At 37.2% G+C, this 11,336-nt stretch overlaps 1 protein-coding gene across 1 annotated transcript; it reads right to left on the bottom strand.

The window, feature by feature from the left end:
• Positions 1-1,632: 1,632 nt before the first annotated feature.
• Positions 1,633-9,182, bottom strand: LOC133072866 (hyaluronidase PH-20-like). The gene is made up of 3 exons (XM_061166396.1): positions 8,223-9,182; positions 7,680-7,769; positions 1,633-2,271 (listed from the first exon to the last, which is right to left on the bottom strand). The coding sequence occupies exons 1-3, from the start codon at positions 9,180-9,182 to the stop codon at positions 1,657-1,659; spliced, it is 1,665 nt and encodes a 554-aa protein (XP_061022379.1). The 3' UTR covers positions 1,633-1,656.
• Between the last annotated feature and the right edge of the window lie 2,154 nt (positions 9,183-11,336).

The following is an 11,336-nucleotide window of genomic DNA, read 5'->3' as shown; positions in this document are numbered from 1 at the left end:
GATGCTATTCACTACACTGTGGATTACAGCAGCAAGATATTTCCCTTATAGGAAGGTGATGGGAAGTAAAAATAGAGAAATATGTCATGCTGTGATATATGTGCATGGGGAAAAAAATGAGTTAGGTCAAGAAGTTTGGGAGCATCTTCCTTGTAAAGTACAGACATCTTAATGTGTTTGCAGCAGCCCTCACCAGGTGACTACCATCTACATCTACTGAATACCATTGTAATAACCATATTCAGTATTCTGTTCTACTGAAATTCCATTTTTCTCATGTCTTCACATGAGCTAACTGCTGTTCAACCTACAACACAAAGGACACATCATATCTTTCGTGATGTCTCTGAAATCCTTCTCTGACACCCTCAGATTCTTGTTTGTATGCCAGAGCATACTGAACTATATCATACCACTTCCCACACATTGTGTTGTAATTTTCTACTTTCAGTGTCTATCTTCAAATATACAGCAAACTCATTGATGGCAAGAAGCATAGTATTTCACCTTAAATCTGGGACTCTTAATATTATGCCTGGCAGAGAATAAGTATTCAATAAATGCTCTATGAAAGATGCAGATGCTTAAATGAAATAAGACATTTTAGATATACAAGATTGTCAAATTTGACAATCAAGGATGAAAAGAAAATAGAATAATTTATATAAGAATTCTAAAGACATATTAAACCATGTACAAAAGTTGACAGGGTAATCACTTTTTAAAGATTATCTTTTTATAAAACATAACTTGAACACATTATCAAGGTGAAATAAAAAACATGATTCCATGTTTCAGATAGACTAGTACACTTAGGATATTACATTTTAAAAGATAAGGTATTGGAATTAATATTTTCTTGACACTTATTACAAACTACTTGTAAAGACATTTATTTGTAGTAAATTGGTATTATTCACATCTTTACTTTTCTCAGAAGAAAACTAGGCCTATAAGTATTCTAGGCCTTGTAATCAGTCTTAGGTAGAATCAAGAATATAACAGGTACCTCCTAGTATATATACACTCACAGTATGTGAAATATTTGCAATACGTTCATGGCAATTGGGCTTCCCTGGTGGCTTAGCTGGTAAAGAATCCACCAGCAAAGCGGGAGACCTGAGTTCAATCCCTGGGTTGGGAAGATCCCCTGGAGAAGGGAAGGGCTACCCACTCCAGTATTCTGGCCTGGAGAATTCCACGGACTGTATAGTTATGTAGGGTCTCAGAGTCAGGCACAACTGAGCAACTTTCACATGGCAATTAGAAAATACAAAATTGGATATCTTACAAAGCAAATTCTATCTATCTTCTTTATCAAGTGTCTACTTTGAATTTCGAAAGCAAAATGTGGTATCAGTGGATTTATTAACACTGCCCCGACTATGAGTTTGAAAATTAAAGGCAGTGGTCTTTATCAGTTCTTTATCAATTAATAATAACTTCAATTTGATCATAAAAAAACAATCTTTGCTCAAAAAATTAAAATACTATCTTCACAATGAGTTTTGATTCACATTTCAAATGTAAAACTTTATATAGGTATCATTACTTGCCTAAAAAAAATCATCTAACTAAATATTAAATATAAAAATGTACAAAATATAAAAGCACAAAGCATGTAGACAGGAAACTTAATAAGTACTGAATTTGATTTTAATAGGTTGTTTGATTTTTAAGATTTTGAATACGTGACTGACCGGGAGTGTTCTTCCATTTAACACTTTGACACCCCTTTTTTGTGACGCTGGCGATGGCTTCCAAACACTTGACTTTGAGGCACTCAGGGGACTGTTTCTCAGGAGTACATGGAGGTACTGTGGCAGTTGTAGTGGAGGGGGAGGTACTGCCAGAAGTGGTAGCAGATGCCTCATTCTGGCTAGAGGAGTGATCACTGGGCTGTAACTTCACAGGGCCTTCTACACAAATGTCTTCTGCCATACATACATTAACACTACGAACATTTTTTATATCAACTCTCTTCTTACAGTGGATGTTGGCATAACAACTGCAATAAAATTTATCAGAAAACTTCTGCAGGTCTTCAAATGTGACTTCCCCAGGTACTGTGTATTTTCCATCTTTCCCAGTTTGAATAGCAAAATTCGTTGGGTTCAGGTGAAGATAGTCGCTTGAATCCCAGTGTTTCCTTGTACACACTCCTTCATCGTGGCAAAGCACTTGGCTGCACATTTTGGCTGCTAGGGTGACGTTGATTATGTAAGGATTCAGTGTCGTGTTCAAGTAATTGCCTAGGTTCACGCAAGATTGCTGTAAAATTATAAGATCAGATTATTAAGATCCAAGTAAGTTAGTTCATATATGAATTAATTCACCACATAAAGCAGTTTTAAAAGAAGCACCAAAAAGCAATAAGAGGTAGGAAATACTTCATCTTTTTTGCTTTATCAAGACCATTCCAGCTATTTTTTTGTGTGACATCTGTAAGTAAGTTTCACATGCCATTTCATGTCACTAAATCATTAACCAATTGAGGTTTAATACACCCTAGGCTCAGTCTTCCTCAATAATTCCTACACTAACAGGGATGGAAGGGGTGGAATGGTACAGTGGAGTGGAGTCGGGGTGGAGGGATGAGAGCATGTAGTCTGGAGTCCATCTGCCCAGACAGGAGTCGCAGTTCCATCAGTGGCTAGCTATGTGAGCTTGGGAATCCCTTAAGCTTTCTAAGTCTTGGTTTCCTTTCTGGGTGACCTTGGGAAAATTAAGTAACCTGACCATGCTTCAGCTTCATCATCTAAAGGTAATTATAGAACCTACTTCATAGGGTAGTCGTGAAGATGAAAGGATACAGTGTACATAAAAGGGCTAACCACAGGATCCAGCATACCATATTTTACCTCAATGTATAGATAATATGAAGTACAAATAAAGGTAAGAAATAGCACATTTGTCAGACCCTGTTAAGCGCTGGAAAGAGTGGTTGCTGAATTGCTAGCTCACCAGCTATCCCATTGTAACACTTGATAGTGTATGTATGTTGGCGCTACTGTCTCCCTCCATCCCACTCCCCCACTGTGTCCACAAGTTGATTCTCTACATCTGCATCTCCACTCCTTCCCTGCAAAGAGGTTCATCAATACCATTTTAGATTCCATACATATGCATTAATATACTGTATTTGTTTTTTTCTTTTTGACTTTCTTTGATCTGTATAACAGGCTCTACGTTCATCCACCTCACTAGAAGTGGTGAGAAGTTGCTCTGTAGGTCAAGGAGCCTGATCTGGCACTCTGGGATACCTGGAGGGATGGGATGTGGGGAGGGGAGGAAGGCTGAGGGAAGGGATGTATACATAATTATGGCTGATTTGCACTGTTGTATGACAGAAACCAACACAACCTTGTAAAAAAAATGTTAAATATTTAAGTTAAAAATAAGAAGAAAAAATCGCTAGCTCAAAATACCTAATCAGGTTCAACTGAGTATATATTAAATGTTATATATAATTCAAGTATGGTTGAACTATGACAGCTGTTTTGCAGATATACTTATTTGGCAGAGTATGAGTGATGAGTCACTAAAATTATTCATCTTGAAATGGATACTTCTTAAAAGTAGGACTCCATCCTATTCAAAACATAGAAGGTAGTTGCTTTCTTTCATGAACAACAGTTCCATTGAGTGAGCTGGCTGTGCTCATCCTTCATTAAGATCAAAGGAAGTGTTTGTTTGTGGTAGGTTGGCAGGCAAGTTGAGGAACCTTGGCAGCTTCCACTTGAATCTATTTCTTGTTGCCTTCTTGAGATGATGCCATCAATGGTAGGCAGAATAAGATCCTTCCAAGGATGTTTATACTCCAGTCCCTTGGAACCTGTGACTGTGTTATACTTTACATGGCAAAAGGGACCCTCTAGATATGATTAAGGCTGTGGATCTTGAGATCAGGAGAGTCTAAAGCCAAACCATTCTGAATATACCCGATCTCATCTGATCTCGGAAGCTAAGCAGGGTTGGGCCTAGTTAGTACTTGGATGGGAGGAGATGGGGAGAGTATCCTGAACCATCTGACGGGCTCAATCTAACCACGAGTCCTTAAAAATGTAGAAACTTTTTCTATCTGGATTTTAAAAATGAGCTGGGAGAAAGAGGACAAATACAAAGGTAAGGGAGACTCAACCCAGCATTGCTGGCTTTGAATGTAGAGGAAAACGCCAAAAGCTAAAGAATATGGTGACCTCATGAGAAACGAAATCGCCTTATCCATAGCCAGACAGGAAATAGAGAGCTTGATGCTACAAACACAAGAAAATGAATTCTGCCAACAACCCAAATGAGCAAATGAGGGTCTTTCTATAGAAAGGAATGCAGTCCTGCTGACATCTTGATTTTAGTGCATTAAGGTCCATGTTGGACTTCTGCACTACTGAATTGTAAGATAATAATTTTCTGCCGTTTAAACCACTGTTTGTTGTATTTTTTATGGCAGCAATAGAAAACCTCTTCTTAACCGTCTAATAGCTTTATGGTTAATAGCTTAAACATCTAATGGCATTTAGAATATAATTCACCTTGTATGCAGCCTGCTGAGGTGTAACCTCTCCCATCTCTTGTACCGTCACCCACTTGGGCTTAGACATACTAGTTGTTTTACAAGCATGGCAGGTTCATTTCAAGCCGCACTTACTGTTTCCTCTGCCCAGAATGCTCTTCCATCTCATTTTTAACATCACTGACTCCATCTTGTCATTCAGATTGCAGTTTTCATTAGACCAGACCCTTCTTAGACACCTTTCCTGTTCATTTTCTTACATCTCTCTATTTTAATTTTCTGCATAGAACTTACCACATAAAATATTTTTATTGTTTTGTATTGCCTCTGTTGGGCTTACCTGGTAGCACAGTGGTAAAGAATCTGCCTGCCAATGCAGGAGATGTGGGTTCAATCCCTGGGTAGAGAAGATCCCCTGGAGTAGAATATGACAGCCCACTCCAGTATTCTTGCCTCAGAAATCCCATGGACAGGGGATCCTGTGGCCTACAGTCCATGGGGTTTCAAAAGAGTCAGACACAACTTAGCGACTAAACAACAAGAACAATTGTTTTTATCCCTCCAACTGTATGAGCTTCATGAAGGCAGGGACTTTGTCAGTATTCTTCAACACAGTATCACCAGTGCCAAGGATATATGAGAATTTATACCAAGATCAAAAGACATTGATCTGGGCTGCCCAGACGGCACTAGTGGTAAAGAACCTATGTGCAAATGCTGGAGATATAAGAGACAAGGGTTCAATCCCTGGATCGGGAAGATCCCCTGGAGAAGGAGATGACAACCCACTCCAGTATTCTTGCCTAGAGAATCCCATGGACAGTGGAGCCTGATGGACTACAGTCCATAGGGTTGCAAAGAGTTGAACACCACTGAAGTGATTTAGCACAGATGACATTAGAGTTGTCTACAGAGACAAGAACTAGGCAGGAAGAGGAGTGAAAGGATGAGAATGTTTGAGAATCAGTAGCCTACACAAGATGCAGTCTTCGTAGGCTTAAAGTCTTTCTCTAAGACATAAAGTCTAGTTTATAGTAGTTGTCAAAATCCATGCTGTAAATACTCCTGCCATGGCCAATTTTAAGCTACCAACATGACATCACCATTACATAGGACAGTATTATGGTAGGACATAATACACCATTGCATTATACCATTTCCACTTATACAGATAAGATAAGATATAAATAAAAGTATGGATAATTGGAAAATGAAGTAAATAATTGATATGTTTTTAGTATTTTATTTTGTTTTTAGCATACTTAGCATACTTTTGGTTTTGCATACTTATTCTAAGTTTTTATAACTTAATTTTTAACAAACAGTTCACAAAATTTCTGAATATTTAACAATGAGGTCTCATGAACTAAAGCCAGTAGAAGCTGACTCTGTCTCACAGTTGGGTCTAGTAAGATGAAATGGAAGGAATGGTTTGCCTACATTTGATAACCATTGTTTTAAGTCAGTTCCAGTCATTGCAAGTAAACTTGCAATTACCAATTTTTTAAGTTGTCAATGGATTAGAGAAAACACAAGCAATCCATGACAGTATTGATGACATAGGAAAAAGGCAAAGTAATGATAGAATTAACATTCAAAATGATTGTAAATTGGGAAAGGTCTACAGGGAACAAGTTCAAATCAGTGTCATTAACTAGGAAGTCTTCATATTAAAGTTGAAGGACTGTCTCTGTGTGAATAATACTGAAGGTGATTTGAGAGTCATGGTAGAAGAATGCAAATCTAAGATTGAAGTGCAATTTTAAAAAAAAGTGTGGCAGTTAAATTCTATGCCATGTCATGCTGCTAATGTCACCCTAATTGGAGAATGCCTGATTCATTCCTCATCAGAGTGTGAAGTTCTCAATTAAAAAAAAAATTATAAATGGGGAATTTATAAATGGTTCCATCAAAGAGCTAATGGGATCCTTGAGAAAAGAGTTTATACATTTGAGAAAACAACTGATAAAAATTAGGAATATTCTTAGGAGAATTATAATTCTTAAATAATTTTCTGACATATAAAAGATTTTACAAAAGGGACATATACCATTCTCTGAACTTATAGTCTATATTATTTCCCTTTACTGGTAATCAAACCAGAGATAACAGAATCTACCAAATAGGTAGGAGGGCTCAGATAATCTTGAAAAGAATTTCAAAAAGCTAAATACCTTTGTAAATGAAGGAGAAATACGGCTAGTCTATCTGAAGGACAAGATACAGAAGATCTCTTTTGGTCTTAGAGTGTAAATTCTGTTTTTCGTAAGTCCTAGGATGAAACCTCTGGACCAAGAGCTTTGTTAGACACACTCCATGGCACGTAGGTTACTGGTATTTCCATATCGATTAGAGAAGGAAAGTTCAGCTCCAACTCAGCAGTGTCCATGTGACAGCTGTACTAATGCTTTGAGTTAAGAATACTGAAGAGGTGAAGGAAAAGGGAGAAGGAGAGAGAGAAAAGAGAAAGAGAGAAAAGGAGTAGGTCATGATGGAATGGTTTAAGGCTTTTTGAAGTAAAGAAAATGCATTAGGAAAAAAATGAATACAATTCATACTATGTAGAGTAAAATAAACCTTCCTTCCTAATAAAACAAGTTTTGCTTAAAATAGACACTATTAAATTCAACCTGTGGAAAATAAACTGTTCCTTTTCCTCTCTCTTAGGGAAGCTTTGAACAATCTAATAACATTTTCAAAAACTAACTGCCAACTGCCCACACCTCTCCATCCCAGTTGCTGACCCTCCACAGTAAACTGTCATTAACTTAGTAAATAAATAAGTGCTTAATAAAACAGTAATTGGGTGAATGAAAGAATGAGTGAATGAATATAGACTAGTTGAGCTCTTCTTTTGAGAAGCCACACGGCACAATAGAGTAAAAAAAAAACGCCAAACACCAAGACTATGGTCCTGTTTTTGCTACTTCTTAGCCAGGTAGTCTAGAGGATTTCAATTAATCTCAACAAATTTCTGTTTCCTCATTGGAAAAGAGCCTTACAACACAACCATACAACTGATAGTTTGATTTAACCGCCATTAAGTGAGCACCAACTTTGTGCCAAAGATCATGTTTATTACTCAATCCCACAACAATTCTCATAACCATCCGAAGTAGAAATGTTTTCATCTGTTTCCACATCTATTTTCATCATTTCAACTTACCATAGATAGGCTTAGATTGAGACTGCCCCACATTATAATCCCAGAGGCACCTAGAGCAACGATCTCACCAACCGTATTCACAAGGTCACCCTGGCAAAGGTGATAGGGAGAGTTAACAGGGAGGAATACAATCAAATGTTACACATAGGACAGTAACGCCAAACCAAGAGTGCTGACCCAACAATACTTACGTGTTTCTCCACTGTTCATTTCTATCTTTTATGCCACCACTGCCCTACTATAACAAAAACATGAATTTTCTGCTACTATTTTAATTACTCTTATTGACAAGAGTGGAGGCCCATAAAAGGAGCTGAATTAATACATTGTCTATACTACCCAATTCTCTATGGTTGCTAAGAATATTGTATGATTACATTAAAAATGAAATATATTCTTATTTTACATTCATATAAGGATGCAGAACTACCTAAAGAGTATTAAAAGCTAAATTTTACTCCCTTCAAAAGTGATATTCCATTCCACTAAACACCATTTGTGGACAATATTCCATAGCCTTCTTACCTTGCTTGATTTACTTACCTGAGAAAGGTATGTTGAAGACCCATCAGTAAAAACTGGGCGGGCATATACAAAAACCGGAAGTGGACTTTCAACACTCGCTATTTTAGACAACCGAATGGCTTCCTGGACACGGTTGCGAACATAGAAGGCAGCTTTTGGAGTAGATTTTAACTTGATATTCAAATAAACAGAAGGGAAAAGGGCAGTGCTTTCCTTCCACAACCAGTCGAGATCATCATTTCTCTTTTTTTCTAAATCAGGGCAACTTCCATTGTAAGCAGGATGGTTATAATTATGATTGTAACAATCAGGAAAAAGATAATAACCCCATAAGTGATTTGGCCGAAGTAATTTTCCCAATTTTAAAGTCTCTTGCATGAAATTCTTTCCTGCCGTCTCAAAATCCACTTTTGCAATCTTGGAAGCCTCTGGGAAATTGAGTTGCAGATTTTTTTGCAGAACCAACTCAACAGACTCATCCCTGTAAACATCTTTAGGTTTCCAGTTTCTTGCCCAGGTAGGCCTCCAGTTTTCCCAGTCAATGACCGCCAAGCCCACACTGTCATTTGGTATGTAATAGGCAATGTCGTTTTTTGCTTTCTCCAAATGATTTTTTAAGTTTCCCAACTGGGGAATTCCTCCGTGTACGGTGTTGCCCGTTTTTTCGTCTATATGAGGATAGTAGCCGAGTCTATCAGCATAAAATAATGTAATAAATTGTCCCGTAGCACTTTTTTGGGGGCTTCCTCTTACAGAGAAGAGTCTCAGATCTGGTGGTAGTTTGAATCTTTTGTTAACACAACGTTCAACTGGGGCATTCCAGGCCCAGAGGAAAGAAGTGTTTGAAATAAGAGGGGGTGCTCTGAAGTCCAGAGCCAAACAACATGGAAGCAGAAGGAAGGTGAACACTGCCTGGGGTGTTCCACTAGACCCAACAAAGCTCCTAAAGGAGATATACTGGTGCCTTAGCATTCTCATCACAAAGAGTGATGACCATGAAAAGCACTTTTTTCTCCTACACGCTTTGATTTATCTAATATTTGATGCAAGATATGAACACAGAGAGAGTGGAATGAAGCCACTTTGATGGATAAAAATGAATAATGATGATTTACATTTAAATATTCTTCTTCCTTCGTATTTAGGAATGTTTTGCAAGTTGCTTCATCTGTAACTGAAAAAAAATTAATAACAATAAATGTAGAATGTGTCATTACACTACATTTCCATGTCAGAGATTGTAAGCTTCACAGTCAAGTTCTTGACTTGAAGTGCAGGGAGTTTAATTCAATGTTTGAAGATGAAGGACTCCTATGTTTGCATTAATAAAATTATTTTCTCTTGTGTGTGATACAGATCATATAGTGACTAATACTTGTCTCATGTTTCCAAATCACTGCTGAACCTACAGAGACATGAAGGTGGCTGTTTTACCATGTGCCTTCCTAGCTGGGGAGAATGGTGCACCAAACGATGCCTTAGCGACAAACTGGTAAAAATAAATTCCAAGTTGAACCTCAATTTGTTATTTCTTGAAAGAACATTTTTTAGTGTTCTGCCAAAAAGTGGGAAAAAACCTCTCATGGAATGGTGAGATTTTACCATTATTTTTTTTCCCCTTTCTTAAGGAAGGCAGGTAGAGGAGGAGGTAAAAGCCACTTCTGCCAGAGGAAATAAGTCAAAAGTTTGCTCAAAACTATTGAATCAAATAAAATCTCCTTTTGAGGAGTATATTGAAGTGCTATTTTAACAGTGCTCCATACTATATCAAAGTAATGTACATTCGTGTTTAAAGTTAATAACATATTTTATGACTTTATGTCTTCCAGTAAAAGGATTGGTTCTGGCCTACCTCATGAAAAGGAATATATGCACTTTGGCCTTTTATAGTCTTCTATAATTGAGATTGTATTATATCATTTTGATTGTCACAATGTGAAGTGTTAGGGCACATTTTGTGGTACGATAAAACAATCTGAGTCAAGGATAAGAAATTAAGCTATGTATTATTTAACATTTGGTATTTGTAAAAATTACCAGCAAGAAGACATATTTAAATGTTCTGTGATTCTAGAAGGAAACTAGAATGTTGAATTGGATTACTAGCATACTGCTATGTAACTGTATAATGAGAATTTAACATTTTTCCCATGAACATGTGGTCTTACCATAGATATCCGCTTATTCCCATTGCTGAAAAAGCAATTACTCTAAAGAGACCACCACAGACAGAATAAAATAAAATCTTAAGAACCATTATAGTCTCTTGCTTTGAAGAAAATGGATTTTCCCTGCTAATGTTTAAAACAGGTAAAAGAACTAAAAATTGTCACAGTTTAAGCACTTATAAACTTTCTTACTTAGGACCTAGAAAATCTTCACCTAAAGTAGCATTGGAGGAAACACTTACTCCTTGAAACTACCAATACAAACACCTGAATGGCAGCTAGTGAGACAACTACATGGAATAAAGAAAGGATTAGGTTAAACTTGTTGAAATAATGTTCAAACCTAATTTCCACATGATCATTTTATATAAGAAAAGCTTGGGGACGAATGAGCCTAATGGGAAGATCTCTACTTACAGAAATTGTCAAAAAAGAACAGACACGTCCATCCTTCATTGTGAATTTAAACTTTAAAAAAGTAACAAAGCTGTGACATTTGAAGGAGGATAGTTACTCTAATGGGTTGAACAGTGCCCCCCTAAATGCAATTCCACCTCAAACCTCGTAAGAATATGACCTTATTTGGAAATAGAGTCTTTGCAAAAATAAATAGTTAAAGATATAAGATGATATCATCTTGGAATTAGAGGAGGCCCTAAATTCAGTGACTGGTACCCATATAAGAAGAGTAAAGGGTACCAAGATGTAGGGAAGAAGGCCATGTGACTATGAAGACAGAGACTGAAGTAACACAGCTACAAACCAAGGAATGCCAAGGATGCCCTGAGCCAACAGAAGCGAGGTAAGACAAGGAAAGATTCTTTCCTGGCGTCTTGAAAGGGAACACAACCCTGCTGACACCCTGATTTGAACTTTGACCTCCAGAACTAAATCATAAATTTCTGTAGTTTTAAGCCACTAAGTTCATTGCTATTTGTTTCAGCAACCCTAGAAAACTCGTTCT

The sequence above is a fragment of the Dama dama genome, chromosome 18 (assembly GCF_033118175.1).
Source record: "Dama dama isolate Ldn47 chromosome 18, ASM3311817v1, whole genome shotgun sequence".
Lineage (NCBI taxonomy): Eukaryota > Metazoa > Chordata > Mammalia > Artiodactyla > Cervidae > Dama > Dama dama.
Note: the sequence above shows the minus strand (reverse complement) of the source record. Positions and strands in the feature narration are given on the sequence as shown.